We start from the raw sequence: 24,250 nt of genomic DNA on the forward strand, positions 1-24,250 counted from the left end.
GGGTGATTGACACATGGAATTCACTGCCACAAGCATAGCCCACTTCAAGATGGGACTGGATAAACATATGGAGCAGAGGTCCATCAGTGGATATTAGCCACAACATATTGTTGGAACTCTCTGTCTGGGGCAAGTGATGCTCAGTGTTGTTGGTGCTTGGGAAAGACAACAGTGTGAGGACTTCTAGTGTCCTGGCCCCACTGATGGACCTCCTGATGGCGCATGGGTTTTTTAGCCACTGTGTGACACAAAGTGTTGGACTGGATGGGCCACTGGCCTGATCCAACATGGCTTCTGTTATGTTCTTAAGTTCTTAATCACATTTGCAAAATTTACTTTGCATGGTGCAGAGTAGAAAGTGCTAGTTGTCTGTGAAATCCAACAGCGGCAAAACTCATTTGCAACTCTGTTCTGGGTTTAGAAGGACACAAAACATCCGTTCTATACACAAACATGGCCCCAAAACATGCTTATCTTTATGTGTAAATTAAATGCAGTACTAGCAGGTAGGGATGAAAACAGATGTTTAAAGTTTGTATATTGCTAAACATTTAAATTAGCCTTGCTTTGCAAATGCTACAGGAAGACCTGGGAAATCATGCAGGGACAGAGCTCAACACATTAGGCTGGTTGCTGGGGGTGGAGCTGGGAAAGGGCATCATTAAGTTTTACTCGTATTCTGATACTTCTCTATTCCAGTTGCCACAAGAACAGATCATGCTCTTTTAGCAGCAGCTCAGAAATCGACTGCTTGAATATATGTTAATCACAATTTCCCTGACTTCAAACCAATTTCCCTGACTTATTTCCATTTCCCCAACTTTCCAGAAAGTGGCAACCCTGAAGAAAATACTTAAACTGGGGAATTCACTGCCAGGGGAGGAAATGATAGTCATGAGCCAGGGAGCCTCCATACCCAGAAGCAGCAAATCTCCAATATCAATGTTCAGAGCCATCAGCAGGGGCGGGCCACAGCCTGTATGTCATTTACCCTCCAGGGCAAATGATTGACCACTATTTGAAGCAGTGTGCATGCTTAGTATTGTAAACTAAAGAGACCAGAGACTATAACTCAATTTAGAAATTCAACATTCACCTGCTTTTTTGTCATCTGTCTCTTTTTTATCTTCTTCTAATCGGGCTTTCTTTGCTCCTTTTTTATGATCAGCAACATTTCTTCGCCCTCCTTCCCCTTCATCTTCAGAGTCAGAAAATTCCTCATCACAGGCTATCCGTTTATCAGATGCTCGAACTACAATAAAAAGTAAGATGAACAGATACTTTTCCACTTGCCTTTTTTCTTCATTACACTATCCCTAGATTTTTTTGTGAGAGTGGAGTTCACTTATCAAGGAAATGCTGCTGAAACCAGGATTGCATGGAAAGTTTCCTCCTCTTCAATATACATGGATTGCAGCCATCAAGTGAAGATTCTCCACCTGACAGCAGCAACCTGCTTAGCAAGAAATTCAGTGTTACAGCTGCTGTGCGTAAACTCACCAGTTTTCCATTTCAGCATGCCTGCAATGAGCACAGTTTGGCTCTAGCACACACTTCAGTATATAAGGAAGAGTCTCTGTCCTTTAACTAAAAGCAAACAACTGAAATAGCAAGCATTCCCAACTGGACCTAGACAGAGCTTGGTCAAGACATCTGACACAGAAGAAGTATCTTTAACAATGATTAATTAGTCTCAATAGCCAAGTCACAGCCGAAAGGGAGACTAACTAAAAAGTTCTGGCTTTTATTGCAAAGCAACAGCTACAATATGTACCTGGATCAAGTACTTTTCCTTGGGGGGGAAAAAAGAGAGCTACACACTAGTTTCTAATCATTCACATATGATCGGTTCCATAATGCCATTGATTTGCTGTGATTTGTGCTAACTTCTAAGGCCTTCTTCTGGGTGCCAACTCCTCAGGCTTGGAGAGTGACAACTAGAGGGAGGGCCTTTTTGGTGGTGGCTCCCTGTCCTTGGAACAACCTCGCTGTTGTGGCCTGCCTGGTGCCTAATTTGCCATCTTTTCAAGCACCAGGTTAAGACATCCATCTTTGGATGTTAAGATATCCACAGAGGCCTTTAAAGATATCCTTAGCCATTCAAGGGTCCAGTATGATTCACTTGGTGCCTCTGTCAATCGTTCTTCACAGTTACGACTGTTTTGATGTTATGTTATATTAATTTTTAATTTTAATGCTTATTTATTATATATTTACTGTTTTATATTTGTTGTAAACCGTGCAGAGAGCTTTGGCTATGGGCAGTACAGAAATGAAATAAATAATAATAACAAATAATATTGTTGAGTTCCAGGAACACACTGATCAGGTGGCAAATTAAAGAAATAGCCACAAAAAGGTGGGGCAGAACTTCCTTAGTCAGTCATAACCAACCTGAAATATTATGTACAATCCCTTAAGAACCTAACTACTTAAGATTTGGATGAGAATAAAACATTAAAGCAATTACATATGAAAAGATAAAAGCAAAAATTTGATAGAATCATCATACATGTTAACAAAGAGGATTCACAAACCAGCTTTCTTTCCAGAATTAGTTAAAGCCACCACTTTCATGCTAGGGATTCTCCTTCCCAAACTTCAACTCCCTTCCCCCTTAACTTTTAAAAAATCCAAATTAATTTTTTTTTCCCGAAGTAAATGAAATGTTTTTAAAGCAAGGTGTTACTCACCCAAACTGCACAGATTCAAGATTTTTATGCATGACGACTGATAACATGGAATGATGCAGCATAAAATGCATCAGTTTGCAATTCTCTCTCATATTGGGTATATTCATAAAATTGTGTATGAAAACCTAAAGTATTTCTGGTTCTAAATTCTACAAATATAAAAATAGTTCAGTTTTATGCTAAATTATAAATTATGCATTTCATGTGAATGCATTAAGTCTAAGTTTGGTAAAAGTATTCCATATAATCTCAATTCCCTACAAAGTTCATGTCTTTCTCCCAGAAAAACAATTGGGGGGAGGGGACAATAGTTGTTTCCCACGGCTTCAAAACTTCCAGGATATTTACACCCATCATCACACTTGGGGCAACTGGGAAAATTGCTCCTGCTGATTCTTTCTGTCTTTATTAATTTATTTGATTTATATCCTGCCTTCCCCGCCAAAGTGGGCTCAGATTCTTTGCTCAGGATGACTGTTTCTCTGTTCGTTCTTACAGCAGCTTTCCCCCTTCCAGACACTTCTCTTTAGCTCATCTACAATGTATTAAATTTCCAAAGGAGACAGAGAGGTGGCTGGCTGCAGATAAGGCCTCATCTGTTCCATAGTCAGCTTGCCTTCTTTCTATGGAGCTGCCCAAGCAATGCACAAAGAGGCAAAGTCTTCTTTGTGCACCTTGCCACCCCCCCCCCCCGCCCTGCAAAAAAAAAAAAGGGCAGCAAGTCAGGAGCAGTTGGGGACCTTGTATTATTTCATGAGAGCTTCATCTCCTTGTACAGGTCTCCTCATGCACTGACCAGAGGTTCCTGAAAAAAAGATAGTATGGAACCAATGAGGTCGTCACTTTGCAACTCCTGAGAACAGGTGGCTGGCTGAAGCAGAAATGAAGGGTAGAGTGCCTGCTCTCACCACTGCATGAAACCTTCAGTCAGCAGTGCTCTCAGAGTACCTGATTCAGTCCAAGTGCATTGGGCCTTGTGCAGAAGAAGAGTTGCCCATCAACACAATGAATATGGGGAGCATCAAATACAGGTAGTGCATACTAGCAGCAGGTAGTGACCATCTCTGACAGAAGAAATGTGGAGTTTACCCATCCTCTTGGTACAGCAGCAGCTTAGCATAGCCAACACCAGATATAGCCCTTCTGACTGAGTAAAGGGAGGGAATTGACATCAGACCACAAGTCCAACTAGGAAAGTGCCGCTGCCTACTTTCCCTAAATACATAGCGGGCATCAGAACAAGTATCAGCAGGACCCAGGGTGCCTCAGGGCAATGAAAAGCATACCTATAAATGTATATAATAAACTGCAAAATCTGACCCCCACTGCTCAGATTTTACATTGAATTTTCTAATACCAGACTCTTCCTTACTAGAAATACGTTTATCTGGATCTTCACCATCTTCATCACCACTGTCTTCATGAACAGCATCTTCAGGAATAGCCTGCATCTGTACACCAGGAGCATGGGGCAACATGCGCAAGTTCTCAAATAAACGTTGCCTGCAAAGAAATGTTAGTACTTTATGATAGAATTTATCATTATTTATAAGAAAATAAAATTTCTTTTTGCTGCTAAACCACTTTCATCAGATCAGTTTTCAAATTGGGCTACTCCCTAGCTCCTTTTTAAATAGCCGTTTTTCTTTCTGTCCCAGCAGTCCAGGATCTTAAAAGTCCCTCACTTTTCCTGATCTCTAGAGGGATAAGAATGGGGGAGGGGTATAAATATTCAAGGCTAGAAGAGTTGCCGTTATTCAACACTTTACAATAACATATTCAAACCATGATATTAATACTTACTTAATTTTTTCCATATATTCTGGAGTGTTCTGGTTTGTCATATTTGATGGACTTATATGCAGCTTGAAATCTGGTCCAAAATACTCAAAGTAGTCATTGTATGGCAATTCTATTTATAAAAAAAGGAATTGCAACAGCTTCTTAGAACCCAATATTCAAACTGTCTATGGCTGCTCGTTAGATAAAACACACCACTTGACTGTATTATGTAAAACATTTTTTACCATTTTCCTTCACATTACTTGATGTAGATCACGAACAAGTTCACTTATGTTTTAAGTGCAATACACTTGGTATTAATATTTAAAATCCGATATTTAAATTACTAATTTTGTACATAAAAGGTTACAGGCATTGCTACAGTATTTAGAGCTTAGAATTTTATTCCTCAGGATTCAATGTGCTGCAGAAACTCAATATCTCTGTCACTATGTAAAAGTGACACGTCCTGGAGTTATTTATTGCAAACTTACACTCATGCTGTAAACTTATAGCTCATGTTTTGTTATAATGAATATTTTAGGTGGATTCAGGGGTGACTCTGCCCATCATTTCCTATTTTATGGCATCTCTCCTACAGAACGAATGTTTTATTTAAGACTAAGGCCTCTCATAGTGTTAAAGTATTATGCATACTTCTATCCAGGGCTTTTAAAAAGCAGGAACACAGTTCCTGCTGGTCTGCTGTCAGGGGTGTGGCCTAATATGCAGATGAGTTCTGTCTGGGCTTTTTCTACAAAAAAGGCCCTGCTTCTATCCAAATATGTTACATCAGAAACCACCAAGAACTCTTGCAACCCTCAGTTGGCCCCCAAACCAGGCTAAGAATGCTATTTGGATGTAGTGGAAAACTACCGTTTCACCAAGAAACAGGAGGGAAGGAAAAGAATCCAAGTAGAGGGTCACTCTTTTCGATAACAAAGATATGCTTCAGAATCATTATTTACACTTCTGTAATATGTGACCACCTTCTACTTTATTAAATACATACTTTGATTTAAAGTATATATACAAAAAATATGCACTTCAAGGGGACATGAACAGTTTACTCATTTTTTCACTAGTTACCCACCATTGATTATGAAAGCTGCCTCGTGGTGTATTCACTTATCCTTTTTTGCAAAAGGCAGCAAGGAAACTATATTTCCCCTCTAAAACTTACCATTAGGAATTTCACAATCTAAGGCAACAGCAGTCTCATAAGTCCAACATCGAGCAACATTACGGATGGTATATCCACCACCTCCAAGCATCAGAAGAGGCAAGTTGAAAGTCTTCACAACTTCCACACATTTAGCATGGCCTGCCACAATCAGGGAAATTGTTAAGAAGTACAGAGTGAGACTAAGACAGATGCAACATCTCAGTTTTAGAATCTGGTTTTGTTTTGCATTTGACAGTCATTTCTACATAGATTTCCTTATAGCTCTCATAAAAGCAGGCAGATACATACAAAACTTAACCATAAGTAATGATTCTGTAATTTACTCATAAAATGACTGCAGTGTGTTATCAGTGATGCAGTCACAGCAAAATACTGGCAATCTAGATTTCATGTTTTTCAAGGCTGTATCTCATAAGTATGTGCATCACTTGATTGCCTACAATTGAGATCTAAAAGACTGCAAAATTGGCAATCACATGTACATAATTTTATATGAACTATATACTTAACATACCGGTATATGTGTTATAGAATGGTGTGCACTCACTCCTCAACCATCATTGTTCAGGTATATATATCAATGTGAACCATCATGATCTGTAAACCATTTATCGTGTAAATATCTGTGAGGGCTTATTTCTGCATGCAAGTCAGCAGTAGCTACATAGTAGCTATATAGCGACTAGGGGTGCCCACAAAAAATCTGGTATTTTTCGGGTTTGGGTAAATCAAACCCCAAAAATATTGGTATATACTTATATTCCTGAATCAGGTGAAATCGGTATTGTTGAAATTATTCAGCTGCATACCCCTTTCTCCCTGAGTTGTACTGTGGCTCAGGTCCACTGCACATCTTAGCAAGAGAAGGTATGTCTCCTTAAAACCTTCCCATTCCTTGCCGCCACTGTGGTGCAACTGAGGGAGAAGGTATTTAAACTTTAAATACCTTCCAGAGTTGCACCTGCAGAGGTGGCACACCTCAGGGAAGAAGGGGAAGGCCTTAAATGCCATTAAACCTCTCTGTTTGGCTTTCCCCTCCAGTGAAAGGGAAGAGCCAAATGGAGGGGTCTGAAGCTTTCCCTCCCATTGAAAAGGATCAGTGCACACCATGCTGTTCCTTTTCAACGGGAGAGAAGACTTCAAACCCCTTGATTTTGTGTTTCCCGGCTCCAGAGCTGGGGAAAGCAAACTGGGGGATAGGAAGTCTCTCCCTCCCATTTAAAAGGATCAGATCAGTGTGCACTGCCCTGATCCTTTTCAATGCGAGAGAGGCATTCAACCCCTCAGTTTGGCTTTTCCCAGCTCTGGAATCAAGGAAAGCAAAATCAAGGGGCTTGAAGTCTTTCTCCCGCTCACTGAAAAGGATAATTGTATGCTGCACTGATTCTTTTCAATGGGAAGGAGATATTTAACCCCTCAATTTTGCTTTCCCCAGCTCCAGAGCCATGAAAGGAAAAACAAGGGGTTTGACACTCTCCCTTCCCTTCCTCAGCTGGCTGCCCCAGTAGGTGGCTGGGGAAGGGAAGACCAATCAGGAAGGCATGTTTAAATGCCCTCCCTTCCCTTCCTCAGCTGGCCTACTGCAGTGGGACAGCTGGGAAAGGAGACAGATTTGGGAGGTTCACACCTTCCCTTTCCAAGCCTGGGCAACTTGAGAGGTAAAGCAATGGTCAGTTTCAGTTTCCTCCGCTCTGCAGTCGAGGGAACTGAAACTGGCACTCTCCCTTCCCTAGACAGCAGCCTGGGGAAAAGAAGACAGATCAGAGACTCTGAATAAAAGCTGATCTCCTTATAAGTAGCCGAATCAGATTAGATAATCTGATTCAGCTGAATGATTCCCCTAAAAATGCCGATAAGGCACTTCTTCCATTCAGCAAAGCCAAATGCACATCCCAATAGTGACCAAACTATTGAATGTATGACCCATCCCTTTGGAATTCAACTGAATTAAGGATAGAAAGAAAATAGCTACATGATTATGAACAAAATGAAATATGCTGAAAATTGTCTGTAAAAAAACACTATCGAAAGCCAGGCTATTAGGAATTCAGAAGCAATATGTCATGGATATCGCTAGGAATATGGTTAGGAACAGTTGCCAGTCTTGACCGAAAAGATCATGTTTCTGCAGGACAGGAAAAAAGCTGGCCCAGCCTCTCAGCTAAACATGCCAAACAGGGTGACTAGAAACCCAGAAAAGAATAGCCTTGGAAAAGGGTAAGAATCAAAGGAGTAACATACTACATGGCCTTTTGTAGGTTAGAAACTATCCAACCCACATGAATGGATACTATCTGATGAGGCCCATCTGAGAATGAGAAGTATGTCCAGCTTCACAGAAGCAAAGATATAGTTCAAAGATAGAGTGTGCTGGCTGAGGGTCAAAAAGAATTAATATGTATTAGAATTCTGCAATCACTACTTTTAAGCAGGATGGAGGAGTGTATAGCCTGATCTCAGAAGGCAAGCAGGGCCCTGAAATGGGAGACTACCTGGGATAACCACTTACCTTGAAACTTTATGGGGTTGCCGTAAGTCAGCTGTGACTTGACCGCATTTTACACAAAGACATTTTAAAATAGACTATTAGAACAATAATATTTAAGAATATATTCAAAAATAGATAATTTTGTACGATGTTTGCATTTATAAGAGAATTAGTTAGCCAAGAATGTGACCCTTATTAAATGGGATAGGTAACTATTATTTGGAGACTATTTTAAAAACCTATAAATACAAGAAGTTGAATTAATTGGGATCTTCTTTTTAGATGGAGGTCCTTGCCTGTGGCCAATTTATATTTAGGTAAGATATTTTTACAGACTCATGCAATTGCTGTCCTTTAACTGTCTATGCAGCAGTAATGGGTGATACAATTTTCTTCAGAGTTAATCAGCATTAAAAATACATATAGCCATGTGGTGATAAAATGGAAGCAAAGATTCTGTAATAGCATTACTTGTGTACTACACCCATAACAAACCCAAAATGCTGTTGAGCTATACCTCTTACAAGGAATTAAAATATCTAATATAGGAAAGTTAACAAGACACCAAAGGCTTCTTAAGTACGTGCCTATATCTGAATCAGGCCTGACTAGAATCATCCAGACCAAGTGGAAAAGAAGAATGTATCTGGGGTTCCTCAGGATCTTATCTTAATATTAAGCAAAATACTTTGAAAGGATCAAAGTCATAGAACTCTCCCTCCCACATTTAGTTTAGCTCAAAAACAAACCAACTGCATGCATACAAAATTGTTATAAAATAGTTCCCTTTTTTTTTACCTTTAACTGTAAGATTAAAACATCCCAGCCTGTCACCAGACAATGAGTCTGCCCCACACTGTAATACCACAGCACTAGGCTGGTACATCTCCATCACTTTGGATATAATCTGTAAAGAAGAAGAAACTATGAACAACTGTTAATTCAGCTTCAAAACATTTACATTTTAAATGGAATTTATAATCTACTCACAGGTTTAAATATCTGTCCATATGACTCATCATCTATTCCATCTCTCATTGGAAAGTTGACAGCATAGTATTTGCCTTTTCCAGCACCAATGTCCTAAAAACACAATAAACACATGGACAAACAAGGAATGTATTAAAAGCTGCAGCACAGTATGCCCATTTGTAGCACTTAAACTGCTACCCCATAAATAAATGTATCATTAATTTATATAAAAGCAGTGCCAGGTATGTTAGATATTCCAGAATCTTCAGATAAAGCATTTGATCCATGAAGTAAAGAAGAAATCAATGCACGAGGAAATATACCAGTAGAATGGAAGGATAGACATGTGACCATCAAAAGAATCAGACCCAAAAGCAAAATTAAGATTGTATTAATTTCTTCAATCTCAGTCAAGTGTGGTTTGAAGTCACTGAAAGAAAATAAATAAATGAATTCACTCGTTTTTCACAAAAAGTGGGGATAGTGTAATACAGACACATATGGGCAGATTCGTTTTAAAGGATACCCAATTACCTGGGGATAGGGAGTAACGGTCATGTGCCTGCTTGGTCAGATCCATAAAGTCACATGCTATAACATCTATAAAAAACATGCCACAATTCACTAAATGAAGTACACAAAGACATTCAATATTTCTCCACCCATCAATATTTATAATATAAAAGTGATTTTTAATAATCACTTATAATAATAATAATAAAAGTGATTTTATAATATAAAAGTGATTTTTAAGACCCTCCAAATAGCACAACAGCTAGCGTCTTTTAAGGGAAGGAAATAAGGTATTTTGACCCCTACACAAAGAAAGATGCATTGTACAGCCACAATATGAAATTATACCACATTATTTCCAGGAGGATAGACAAGTTAGTTTACTGCAGTGAAGATAACAAAGAGCCTTGTCGCCCCTTAAAGTTCAATGAACTTACTGGTCACTGGCATTTGTAGGGCACAGCCCATTTCAGATACATGTGGCTTGCTTGCATGGACAAGTAAGCACTTAGTTCTCTCTTATCACACCACGTTTTAACGTACTGTGGCCTTGTAGGAATTTCTTCACTGCAGCATGAAATTTAAATTTATGTACCCTCCTGTGCCTTTTAAAATGATACAATTACTTTTTAAAACAGAAAGTGCCTCAATGCAGAGTTGACAAGTGCAGTAAATTACTTTTTATCTAACAAATGTTCTTATTACTATTCCACAACTAGAAAATGAAGAGTAAAATGTATCAAAAGATCCCAAACCACAGAACCCCTTTATCAGTCATATCAGGCTCTCCAATGTACAAAAACAAAAAGTAGGCTGTGTAAGTTCAGTGGGACACTGGCTTGTTATATTATTATGGAGAGTAAAATACCTCACAATGTGAAAATATATATGTACTGATGTCTGCTTTACCCGTCATTAATGTTAAAGGTCGCTTTCAAGCCTAGTGATTAAAAAAATCAGGAAACAATATTCCACATGTAATGATCCCTTATGATACTCTGCCCTTTTAAAAAAGTTATTTCACATGGGTGTAGCATGAAGCAACAGTACCATCTTGTGGTTGATCAAACTGAAATGTAAAAGCTATCTCAAAGCTAGTACATTTACTGCCTACTGAAAAGAAAAATTAATTCAAAACCTAGCAACAACAGAAATAGGTAGTTGTTAACAGCTAAGCAGAGATGAGCATTTAATCCATTATTGGCCTAACGTGCTTAACGGCTAAGAAGTACAGCAAAAAAATGCTCCAAGAATATAATTCACTATCCAATTAAGTACATCCAGGCACTATGAAACTGGCAAAATAACAGTGCCCTAGACTTTCTGCAGGCCACTTAAGTGTCAATATAATTGGCAAAAAAATTCTTCTTAAACAACAAGAATATCTATTGATTTCTGCACTTGGGAAAACACAAATCTCTGGGTCTTGCCTAAGCTACTATACATCTATTTAGACCAACAGTTAATGGAAGGCTAGAATATATATGCACAGTACCTGCACTAATACTTAAATACTTAGCTGTGAAATGTTTCTATTGGCTGCTCTAATGCAAAAGTTTAACAAGAATCTCTGCAGAGGTTTGACAGTTTGATTTCCACCTGTAACATCATAATCCCAAATAAAGATACCCAACCAAGTACATACTGTGGGTCTTGGCATTCAAATACGCTGTGGCAGCCAATGCAGGTACACAAGTAATAAATGGTTCTGAGGCTGCAAAGTTTTGAGACTGGATTTGGCCACAAGTAACACCTTACTTTTCACTTTTTATACTTCCTGTTCAATGATCTGAAGATTTTGCTTTCATTTTCTTTACCCACCAAAATACCATCTTTTCCTCTATTATTAAATGGCTGCTATATAGAGAGAGCTTTCCATTACTGGATAAGATAGCACTGTGATTAACAACATGGAGCCATTTTGTGTGTTAACCAAATTTATTAAATTTTTGCAATATACTGAAATGTATTTCAAATAATAAAAAAAAAGAAAAAAAACAATATTTCAATCCTTATCAATACATTACACATTTTTTTTCCTCACTTCCCCCACCTCTTTTCTTTGACCTCTGTCAGTGCTTCAAGCTATTGAGAAATAACAATTAAGGTACCATTCGTTTTAGAATCTTGCACTATAAAATTTACATAAAATCTAATAACATCTCTATATCTCTAATTATAATTCGGTCTTCTAGCTTTCCTTCAGGACATTGTTAGCACATCCTGAACTTATTTATCTCAATATACTAAATCATTTCACCTTAACCTTTTAGTTCACCCTTAGTATTACACTTATCTTTCATCTATTATTACACCAGTTATAGCTATTTAATTCTTTTTAAGTATTACACTTATCTTTCATCAATCTATTATCACATCAATTATAACTGTTTGTTGTAATTATCACTATGTTTTCTAACTGCTAATAAAAGGAGCTATCTTCTTTCTAATCACCTGTCTCCCCCATTTTCCCCGATTTCAGGTTATACTTTCAAAAACCACCAAATGTCTCTTAACTCTCCATTGCTTTTCAATATAGTCCTGAAACTTCTTCCATTCATCTTTAAATTTTTCTGCATCACTGTCTTTCAAGATTCTAGTAAGTCTATCCATTTCACTCCAATTTAAAGTTTTTAAAATCCAGTCCCATTTATTTGGTATTACAGCTTGCTTCCACCTTTGTGCAAACAATGTTCTTGCAGCTGACAACATATACCACACCAAAGTCCTGTCTTGCTTCGGAAAACTTTCCATTTGTAATCCTACCAGAAAGGTATCTGGTGCCCTTTTAACTGCATATCCCAAAATCTTCGACATCTCTTGTTGAATCCTTTGCCAAAATTGTCTTGCTTTTTCACATTTCCACCACATATGGTAAAAAGAGCCTTCCTGCTTTTTACATTTCCAACACCGATCAGATGCCTGCTTGTTCATTTTTGCTAACTTCTTAGGTGTCATATACCACCTGTATTGCATTTTCAAACAGTTTTCTTTTATATTATAACATGTCGATATTTTCATAGAGTTCTTCCATAGGTGTTCCCATGTCTCCATTGAAATTTCTTTATTCATATTTATTGCCCATTTAATCATTTGAGTTTTTACTACTTCATCTTCTGTAGACCATTTCAATAACAATTTATACAACTTTGCAATCAACTTTTCATCTTCCCCTAATAGCACTTTTTCCATTTCTGTCTGATTTTGCCTTATACCTGTAGTCCTGATATCTTTATCCATTAAACTTTTAATTTGTAGCATCTGGAACCAATTAAATTTATCTTGCAGTTCTTCCACAACATGGAGCCATTTCGATCCTGCCCAGTATTTATGTTTTGTAAGCATCTTTACATGCATATTGCTTGAAAGAATACCACTTACTCTTGAAAAAAATGTGTGCTATATGTCCTTGTTATTAAAGGAAAGTATTTTTATGTTTTAAGACAATTTTTATTAGTAACATATGGTAACAAAATTATTTCTTAAATCTTAATAACTTCTTTTATCTACCCCATATATTACTTTCCACCCACCCACCCCCCGTTACTTGACCCTTGCTGGTGTTATTTACTTAAAATACTAATATTTAAAGGTACCCTTAACTATTAAAACAAAAACTTATATTCTTCTTCTAAAACTTAATCATTATCAAAAATTGTCTGATGTCCTTTTACTTTCCACTCTTTTTCTACATATCTTCTGAACTTTTTCCATTCCTTCTTAAAAACTTCTAAATCATAGTCTCTTAATGTTCTTGTTAATTTGTCCATTTCAGTCCATGTCCTAACTTTTATAATCCAATCCCATTTCTCTGGTATTTTTTCTTGCTTCCACAACTGCGCATATAATGTCCTAGCAGCTGAAAGCAAGTACCAAATTACAGTCCTATATTCTTTTGGAAATTTTTCCATTTGTAATCCCAGCAGAAAAGTCTCCGCAACATTATTAAATTCATATTCCAAAATCTTAGTAATTTCTTGCTGAATCATCTGCCAATACTTTTTTGCCCTTTCACAAGTCCACCACATATGGTAGAAAGATCCTTCATGTTTTTTTTACATTTCCAACATCTATCTGGCATCTTATTATTCATCTTTGCTAATTTTTTAGGAGTCATATACCATCTGTACATCATTTTAAAACAGTTCTCTTTAATACTATGATACGTCGAAAGCTTCATAGAATTTTTCCACAAGTATTTTCAAGTTTCTGTATTTCTTTATTTACATTAATTGCCCACTCAATCATTTGAGATTTCACTACATCTTCCGTAGATCATTTTAACAATAATTCATATTCTTTTGAAATTAATTTTTCATTATCTCCAAGCAGAACTATTTCTAGTTCTGTTCATTCTTTTCTTATTTCTTCAGTTTTGATATCATTACCCACCAAGCTCTTTATTTGCTGCATTTGGAACCAATCATATTTATTGTACACACAGAACGCCGGTGTTCACGGCTTGGAATTCTAATGCCGCTATAATGTATTCAGCACTATATAATGGTTTTAATAATCTCGAATTGTAATATGTTTTTAAACTGGAAATGTAAATTATGGTTTTATATATTTTATTTGTTTAATTGTGTAGATACTGTGAGCCGCCCTGAGTCCGCTTGCGGAGAGGGCGGGATATAAATCAAATGTAATAATAAATAATAATAATAAATAATTGTTCAACTCTTCAGCAGTTTTCAATTCTATTTTGCCACTTTATATTTTTAATAATTGATTATATGACAACCACTTTTCTTCACCTATCTCAGCTGTTATTTTTATTATTTCAGCCGGTTTCCATAACGGTTTCCTCTCATCCCCATATTTCTTGTACTTCATCCATGTATTTAACAAGTTATTTCTTATATAATGGTGAGAGAAAAAACCATCCATCTTTTTTCCATAATACAAATACGCGTGCCAGCCAAATTTATTTCCGTGACCTTCCAACACTAAGAGCTTTTTGTTTAACAGCGTAATCCATTCTTTTATCCACACCAAACAAACTGCTTCCTGATATAATTTTAAATTTGGTAGTTGAAATCCACCTCTCTCTTTTGCATCTGCCAGAACTTTCATTTTAATCATTTTCTTCCCAGCCCACACAAATTCTGAAATTTTTCTTTGCCATTTATCAAATTGTTTACTTTCTTTCACAGTGGGAATAGTTTGAAACAAATACATTATTCTTGGTAAGATATTCATTTTAATTGCAGCAATACTACCCAGCAACGACAAATTTTGTTCCATGTATTTTACGCCATAGCTTCTCTTAATTGTTTTTGAATAGATCAATATTCTTCATTGTTATCTCAACACCCAAATATTTTACCTTGGAGGTAACTTCACAGCCCGTTAATCTCTGTAATTCTTGTTGCTTATTTAATTGCATATTTTTGCATAGAAATTTTGATTTTTCTTTTGTTTTAACCAATTTATTGATAGCATATGGTTACAGAACTTAATTTCCCTTCGTTGCTTCAATACTAGCCCATATGACTTTTCAATCCCCCCTCCCTCCAGTATAGACTTCCCCGAGGTTATAGATTCTAATTCAATACTAAAGATACATCTGACTAATCACAATTCGTTATATAAATATTTCCCCCCCTTCTTGCTTCTTCGTTTCCCCCCCCCCCATTATTACTAAAAAATTGTCCAATGTCTTCTTACATTCGACTCTTTCTCTATATATTCTTTAAACTTCCTCCACTCTTTTTTAAATATCTCCAAATCATAGTCTCTTAATGTTCTAGTTAATTTATCCATTTCACTCCACGATAGAACTTTCATAGTCCAATCCCATTTATCCGGTATTTTTTCTTGCTTCCAAAGCTGCGCATACAATGTCCTAGCAGCTGATAGCAGGTACCAAATTTTGATTTTTCTTTATTAATACAAAGTCCCGCCAACTCCCCATATTCTTGTATTTTAGCTAACAACAAGGGTATAACTCGTATGGGTTTTTCATTTATAAACATTATATCATCTGCAAATGCTCTATATTTGTAAGTAAATCCTTTTATTTTTAATCCTTCTATTTCTTTGTCTTCTTGAATCTGCATCAGTAATATTTCAAGAGTCATTATAAACAACAATGGGGAAAGCGGACAACCTTGTCTTGTGCTTTTACTAATTATCATATCTTCTGTAAGATCTGCGTTTATACATAGCGTTGCATGTTGTTCAGTGTATATTGCTTTTATCATTCTAATAAAGCTTTCTCCCAACTCCATCTTCTCCATTACTGCAAACATAAAGTCCCAGTTTAGATTGTCAAATGCTTTTTCTGCATCCGCAATGAATAATGCTACTTTCTTTTCTGGATGTCTTTCATAATATTCTACAATATTTACAACAGTTCTGATATTGTCTCAGTTAACTCATCTTTAACTCATCTTTAAACTCAGTTAACTCATCTTTAACTCATCTTTAAAGGTTTTAAAATATTTAGCTGTATATCCATCCAGCCCAGGTGCCTTTCCATTTTTCATTGTGTTAATTGCAGCCTCAATTTCAATTTTTTCCATTGGATCATTCAAAACTTTTCACATGTTTTCTGTAAAGGGTTCTATTTTTATCTTTTGTAAATACTCATCCATCTTTTCTTTCTGTATTTTAACACCTTTAAACAACTTGGCATAATACTTAAAAATTCTCTTTTTATTCCCTCCAGACTAACCACCTCTCTTCCATCTACCACAATTTTATTAATAATTTTATTCTCTTTTTTTCTTCAGTTGCCAAGCCAAATACTTTCCAGGTTTATTTGCTCCCTCAAAAGATTTCTGCTGCAATCTTTTCAAATTCCATTCCAATTCTTTATATAACAAACGTCTCATTTACGTTTGTAATATTGTAATTTCCCTTATCATTTTCTTTTTCCCCTGGCCTTTTCCTGAACTCCTTTTTTCTTTATTTCATTCTGAATGTCCAACAGCTGTTTTTCTTTTGCTCTCTTATCTTTATTATTCAAGGTAATCAATAATCCTCTCATTACTGCTTTATAGGCATACCAAACTGTCTGAAATTCCATATCCTCTTTATCATTCACTTGAAAGAAAGCTTTAGTTTCATTTTCTAGGTATGTCACTATTCTTTTATTCTGTAGTAGATCATTCAATCTCCATCTTCTCAACTTCTTAGACAATTTTGTAATCCACATTATTGGATTGTGATCAGCCCCAATTTTGGGTAAAATCTCTATTTTCCTTGTTATAAGACCTATATCTTTAGTGCCCCACAACATGTCAATTCTGGAAGAAGTTTTATGTCTTGCTGAAAAAAAGGTATAATCCTGCACCGCAGGGTTAAATTTCCTCCATATATCCTCCAAATTTTCTTGTTTGACCAGTTCAAAAAAGGATTTTGGCAATTTTCCTTCTTTGTTATCATTCCCCCCCCCCCAGATCTATCCAAAGAGTTCTTAATTGTTCCATTAAAATCTCCCATTATTAAAACTTGGTCATACGTCAGTTCATCAAGTTGTTGCGTAATGTCTTTAAAAAAAACATCCTTTGCACCATTAGGCACGTACAATCCCAATAGTGTTTTCTTTGCATTTAATATTATTTCCTCTGCTACAAATCTTCCAGCTTTGTCTTTGAACACTAATTTTGGCTCCAATTCTTGTTTGATATAAAAAAAATCACTCCCCTTTTCTTCTGTTCAGCCAGTGAAAAAAATTCTAACCCCAGTTGTTTATTCCATAAAAATTTGTAATCCTTTTGTTTAACATGCACTTTTTGTAAACAAACTATATTACAATTTTGTTTTTTAATCCAATGAAACATTGCCCTTCTTTTTTTGTGGCAAATTTAGTCCATTTACATTCCAAGACAATAATTTGTAATACATCATGGTGCAAATTCTTTATTTTCTTCATAAAAACTACGCAATTTCTGAGCATTTGTGATTGTAATTCTTTTCCCCTGAAGTTCAAAGCTCAAACCTTCAGGTATTATCCACCTAAACCTCATTTCATTGTGCCGTAGTTTTTCTGTCAGTTTTTTATATATTCTTCTATCATTTATTACTTGCCTTGGCAGCTCCTTCATGATTCTTACTCTGCTGCCTCCCACTATCAATGTCTTTCCAATGTTTTTACTCATGATCTTTCCCACCATTTCTTTTGTCATGTATCTTATAACAACATCTCTTGGTAGATTATTTTTCTTGGCATAAACTGAGTTCACTCTATACATATAGTCATACATATTTTTAGTCTCTTCAGGATCTTCCTCTAAAATTCTGCAATTATTTTTATTATATACTCTTTCAAGTCACCATCTTCCTTTTCAGGTACTTCTCTCAGACGTATCTGAGTGTCCATCAATTTGAAGTCATGGATTGTCACTTTTTCTTGTATTTTCAACAAGGTGGAGTCATGTATTTTCCATTCGCCCTTCTACCTCCTGCACTTTCTTAGATGTTTCCTCTGTCTCCTTCCTAAGATCTTCCATATCTTTTTTAATTTCTTCTATAATTTCTTTTTTTGATGCAGTTATCATCTCTTTCATACCTTTCATCATTCTAGCCTCCATTGCCTCTAATTGGTCCTGCATTTTCTCTAATGAAGTGGCCCTTGTACGGCCTTGCTTGTGTTTTGACATTTAAAAACACCGAAAATTTTAATCTCACCAACTTGAACTTTAACTATCCAGTTCAAAAGATTAGAGCTTGCTTTTTTACAACAAGCTTAATTTCGCCATCCTCAGAGCTTCCCAGACCAAAATATTAATTTTTAAAGTTTTTAAATCCTTCAAAATGGCGATCGCAACTTTTTACTGCTCTCTGCAACTTTTTCCCCTTTTTCTTTTAAAGGTTTCTAAAGTCTATTACAAACAATATGTCCAATAGTATTTATCCTCTTATCATCTCAATCAATTCCAACAATTTTTAATGTCCCGAATACTTTAAAAACATTATTTTAATTTTAACCTCCAAACAATGGCCGCCAATGTTTCCCAATGGTGTTATAATCCTAGAGTAGGCTTTTCTTCCTCTGCTTCCTGCTTTACTTGCCACCAAATCCCGTTTTCACTGGTAAGGAGATCTCACGATGCTTGATGCACTTCCTGTGTTGATTGCATATGCTGAAGGTCTGTGACGATGGTGCTCTTTTTTCAAAACCGCAAGTAGACCAAACAATAAATTCCTTTCCACTTTTTAGCACTGTCCTTTAAATTTACAAAGTCCAAATTTCACCTCTTCCTCCCTTCTTCTTCCAAGCTTACTAGATTTCCATTACCCACCTTCTGAGTTTATTCTGTTTAACTGCAAATAGTCCCGGAATGAAAGATAATCATCTGTATCTTCTCTACCGGTTATCCAGATTCACACCGTTCTTGCATAGCTTTAGATGTTTAACGAAGTCCAAGAATTCTGTCGAACTTATGCCAATTAAATGACTCTGAGAACTTCTGCAGATGATGAAAATGCAACTCTTCTCCAAAGACCCCTCAAAGCCTCAAGGGAGCCCCCCCCCCGGGACTCCCTTTTAGCCAAGGTAAATCTCCTCAAAGTTTCTTGCGCATATCTTGGACTAATCTCTAACTGAGAAAAGTAGGCAGTAGGCATTAATTTGCCTTCCACTACCCTGAACAGAATTCCAGCCTGCTCCCGTTGTGCGAAGCAGCTCAGCTCGACATTTTCCTCCCCTGGAAGTCCTTAAAGGAAAGTATTTTTAACCAGGCAATTAAAATGGTCTATGTTTAAAATGCTGTAAGTATCGCCACAAGCATCTTTTCTTTTTTGAGAATAAGTTTCAAATATGATTAAAAGAAAATCATATTGTGCTATGTAGGAAGTTTTATTCATATCTCTGAAACCCATAATAGTGGTTGTACTTAACCAGTTTCAGTGTGAAGGTCAGTTGCTAAAACTATGCTTATTTAACAATTTTCTTTAACACTTCATCCATGCCTGTTGTGACATAAAGGTCAGATGGAACACAGGAACAGACAGACTTCAGTCAGATCAGTAATGTCAAAGCTGCTGTGAGGTTTTTTACTTTTCAGGTATAGATTGCTGATCCAGCTGTGCAGTGGTCCTGTCTGCTTATCTTGTCAGTTTCAGTGTTTTTATTTAATTTGCCAATACAAGGAAGGCCAAAAAGCTGGCTACTTGGTTCACTCCTATAAGAGGAGTGCTTGAATAAAGGGATACAGCTGTCTATTTGGAACAAATAAATTAGGCTGTATTTTGCTTTAGTTCTGGACAAGCCAAGAACAAATGTTTTAATCCTTCACTTAGAAATTAGGAATCTGATTTTATTAAGAAATTTTTTTTTCATTTCATAAACATCAGGTTTATTACTGTAGTAATTAAATTCATTTCAGATTGTTATCCTTTTTTAATTTGCACAAAATGTATCAATTTCCCTAATAACTAACATTTTCCTCTAAGAACTGCATAGTATTGTTATTGGCTCAGTGAAATATCAGTACACACCACTATATTTTAAATTAACCCTACTGGTTGGACTTAAACAAAATCATAATGCAATGGGAGACCAGGTTAACTAGTTGCCTCAGTATATCTGAAACTCCAAATGGTGGAGTCTCTCAGAGGCATATGAACACTTGCAAAAAGGCTGTTGCATTTTAAAACTTTTTTTTCCTCCAAAGATTACTCTTGAGTTATTGACATAAGTTCGCAAAATTCTATGTAAATTAATACATTGTTAGTAGCACCGAACCAAAATGTAGGCTCACAAAATATGTTTAGAACAGGTAGACAAGTAAAGTTTATTTTATATGACCAAAGCCTGTTACAATATTAGAAAAACTATACAGTGATAAATAAAACAACAATATAAGCAGAATAAACCTGAAAGTGATGTTAGTATAGCTATCCACTGTGACAGCTAGTATTTACACTAATATAGTAAATTTATTTTTAGTAGCTTTTCCTTGCATATTAAGCTTTTATCATGCAGGGGACACTTTCAAACAAAATACCCCTTGCACAAATGTAAAGCTTTCTTTCTTTTCTATAACTATTCATTTGACCCATTGCAAATTTACCAGCTAGTAATTTCACAATGTCAAGAAGCCAACCTATGCAACAGCAGTGAAGTACAGTAACTACGGAGTGCTGAATTTGGATGTGGTTAATCCAAATTTAAATCTCCCACCTATGAAGCTTACCAGCAGTTAAATTATGCTCATCTCAAGTCATAGTATTGTGAAAAAAATATAAGAAAGCAGCTAATCACAGATCCTTCTATATGTATATTAATAATGATTAAGTTAAAAAAAGACGTTAAGAAGGGAACCAGGTTAAAAGACATTAGTTTAATCAAAATATATGTTTAAGTTTGAACTTACCCTCAAATCTCCTGTACCAGGGAAATATTCACCATATTTATGGAATGATACTGTCATAACGCGATCTGTTGTATAAAATGCTTCTTCAACTCCATCACCATGATGGATATCAATATCAATGTACAGTACTCTTTGGTGGTATCTGAGGGAGGGGGATACAGGCAGAGTTTAATAAAGAGCACCAAAGAAATCCCTTACATTTCCTTGAAAAATCAAAAAGAGTATCTGGTGCCAGATTTCACCCAGGTGTTGTTTTTTTTCTCCAGGAAAAAAGTGAAAGGTGGGGTGTTACAAATTAGCATCACTAATGGCAAGATTTTAAAGAGTGGCAGTGAAGCACCAGTTTACAGCAACAACTGCACACAGCTAGCTAGTCTACCAACTCAGCAGAGGCAGACAAGAATGGATATCGCAATCTTCATGAGACAGCCATCCATGACAACTTCTGAAACTCAGCTTCTCCCATAACTAATCTATACTGTGTGTGCATTAAGTGCGGTTATGAAAACCACCATTCTCAGGTCTTGCAAACTGAGAGCTGTGGTTTCCTTGACTGAGTCAATTACTCTGTCAGATCTTCCACCTTTCCTGCTGCCTACAACTTCTCCTAGCATTATTGTCTTTTCCAGTGACCCTGTCATCTCACAAAATATGATAGCCTCCATTTAGTCATTTTGGCTTCCAGGAAGTGACCAGGTTTGATTTGATCAAGAAACTTTTTGGCAGTCCATGGTATTAATAAAACTCTCCTCCAGCACATTTCAAAGGAACCAACTTTCCTCCTGTCAGCTTCCTTCACTGTCCAACTTTCACACCCACACATAGTAATGGGAAATATTGTGTCATGAATTAATTTGATCTTGGCCAGCCAGAGTAAAAGCAGAGTATTGCTTTAGAGTTTACCATTGTGTTTTCAGTGGTAGAGCATCTGCTTTTTATGCAGGTCCCCAGTTCAATCTCTGGTATGTCCAGTCAAGGATCAGGTAGTAGGTGATGGGGAAGACCTGCCTAAGACCCTGGAGAGCTGCTACAAACCTGTGTAGATAATTCTTTTTTTGTAAGAGCGTTTGTGTATGTGTGTGCGCGCATGCACATGCACATGCCTGGAAGGCATGGTGAACTTCTGACGACCCCTACTGGGGCTTGGCCATTTCAGAGAGGTGGCTTGCTTGTCTGCTTCTGTGTCCTGTCTCCTGGAGGTCCCTTGGAGGTCTCCCATCTATGTTCTTGCCAGGGTTGGCCCTACTTAGCTTCTTAGATCTGACAAGATTGGGCTTGCCTGGACTATTCAGATCAGGGCATCAATACTGGCTTTGATTGACTAATCGGCTGATTTGGTACAAGGTAGTTTCACATGTTCATGTGTGTGTTTCACAAAGTGGATTCCTGCAAAGTGATTTTTAGTTCATCCTTTTTTAGTTCATCCTTTCACTTTTAAAAGAAACTTTTAAATATACCTATATTTACTTGACACATTGTTATTGTTTTCAAGGTTTTATTAAGTTTCATAAAGGAAGAATTTGGATTGGGGGAAGGAATAGAGAAAAATACAAAAGGGGGAAAAGACATAGAGTACAATTGTTTCTACTTCAAGATAAGAGAAAAAAATCTACTTCATTGTACCTACAAGTATTCAGAATTATTACATAGACACTGCCTTTAAACTCTATAAACGTTCTGTGACCTTTAGATAGCTTTATAAAATCCTACTTTGTAAAATATTTAGTAGCAAACTCCAAATCTCATCTGTCAGATTACAAAGCCAAATTCATATATCCTCAACCTCTAAAAAGAGAGAAAAAAAGGAAGAGAAAAATTCTATTCTACAGATATATCTAACATCTAAATGTGTATTAGATAACATTCTAATATAAAAGTCATCCATAATAAATATTTTAACAATACAGTTCTCATTTGTAAAAAAATCATCCATACCTCCATTATTGTTACATTTGCTTAGCTCCATCATTATAGCCACCAACTAAAAATACCTGGCTATTACTAATAACTATTACATATAACATAGTTTTCCCTAACCAATGATATAATATTACAATCTTTAATACTTATTCAAAGTGCCAATAAGAAAAATTCAAGGAAATTTGAACTGAATCAATGTGACTTGGCATAGATAAACTGATTTATTAGTGCAGTATAAGTTTGTTATAAAAAAAAGCAAGCTTCAAAGCCAGAGATAGTAAAAGGGTCCCATTAATCAAGAAGGCAATCTGAGTTGAAAAGTTCATTTGTAGTGTGCATGCTTTGTGAACTAATGAATATGATTTGACATGCCCTGCAGCTCATTTTAATAAACATGGGATGTGTGTTTTGAAAGCTGACCTGCTAGAGGACTAATATGTAATGGGCGGCTTAAAGATAAGTACCACCCTAATTATCCCAACCAAGAAGAAACATAGCAGAAAGAGACAACTGATAGTAATTGTTTTTACAACTTTCAAGCTGAGCGCACCAGGAATTTACAACCTAGTAATTCAGGGGAATATTTCACTAACAACAGCATTGCTTTTTGCTACCTTCCCTGGGGATTGGGAAAACAGTGGATTAATTTATCAGTTTTATATCTCACCATATGGGGACTCAACGTCAACTAATCAAGAGAAAAGCAAAAATATTCAGGGTATATATATGGTTTTTTTTCCCTCTGCATGCCCTTTTTTAATTGTGTGTGTATGTGTATGTGTGATTAATTTAACTAAAGTGTGGGTGAAAATGAATTATGAAGAGAAAGCTATTTCAAGTCTGGACCTTGATATGCATATGAAGTTATATTTCTTTTACTTCTGTTCACTATTTAATATATATACATGCCTGTAAACAGTTGTGTCCTTTCAATAATATAGCTTTTGTTTGTATAATATACTAAGAGCAAGTAGAATGGAGACTGGAGAAAAGTAACGTTCAGTCAATTACCAACTCTCCAGGGGAACCCCAAAAATCTATTTTAAAACCTCCAAAATGGGTTCCCAGAGGCTCAGAAAGGAGGCCCATGATCATGATATGATGTTAAAGGTATATGCAGTGGATTTTAATTATTAAAAAAAAAACGATGAAAGGTATGGTGAACAGCTTGTCCTAATAGCAGGGCTGTCATGTAGAATGGGTAAATTACAAATAGGACTAGGAGTGAGTTATAGATTGGGACTAGTCTTTGGTATCTGTAAGAATAGAAAGATGTTACAAATTAAAATGAAACACATAGCTCCAGTGTGAAAAAATCTGATTATTCTGCTAAGATTCCTGTATTAATGATATGCATTTTTAGTTTTTT

At 36.3% G+C, this 24,250-nt stretch overlaps 1 protein-coding gene across 1 annotated transcript in view; it reads right to left on the minus strand.

The window, feature by feature from the left end:
• HDAC2 (histone deacetylase 2) overlaps positions 1 to 24,250 on the minus strand; it is a 38,186-nt gene that overhangs the window by 1,769 nt on the left and 12,167 nt on the right. The window contains exons 6-12 of the mRNA XM_060238333.1: positions 20,962 to 21,103; positions 9,140 to 9,232; positions 8,948 to 9,056; positions 5,659 to 5,799; positions 4,497 to 4,605; positions 4,066 to 4,196; positions 1,097 to 1,252 (exon numbers count right to left, since the gene is read on the minus strand). Of these exons, the coding sequence (XP_060094316.1) occupies positions 1,097 to 1,252; positions 4,066 to 4,196; positions 4,497 to 4,605; positions 5,659 to 5,799; positions 8,948 to 9,056; positions 9,140 to 9,232; positions 20,962 to 21,103 (881 nt within the window). The remainder of the gene's footprint in view (positions 1 to 1,096; positions 1,253 to 4,065; positions 4,197 to 4,496; positions 4,606 to 5,658; positions 5,800 to 8,947; positions 9,057 to 9,139; positions 9,233 to 20,961; positions 21,104 to 24,250) is intronic.

Source organism: Heteronotia binoei, chromosome 1 (assembly GCF_032191835.1).
Source record: "Heteronotia binoei isolate CCM8104 ecotype False Entrance Well chromosome 1, APGP_CSIRO_Hbin_v1, whole genome shotgun sequence".
Classification (NCBI taxonomy): Eukaryota; Metazoa; Chordata; class Lepidosauria; order Squamata; family Gekkonidae; genus Heteronotia; species Heteronotia binoei.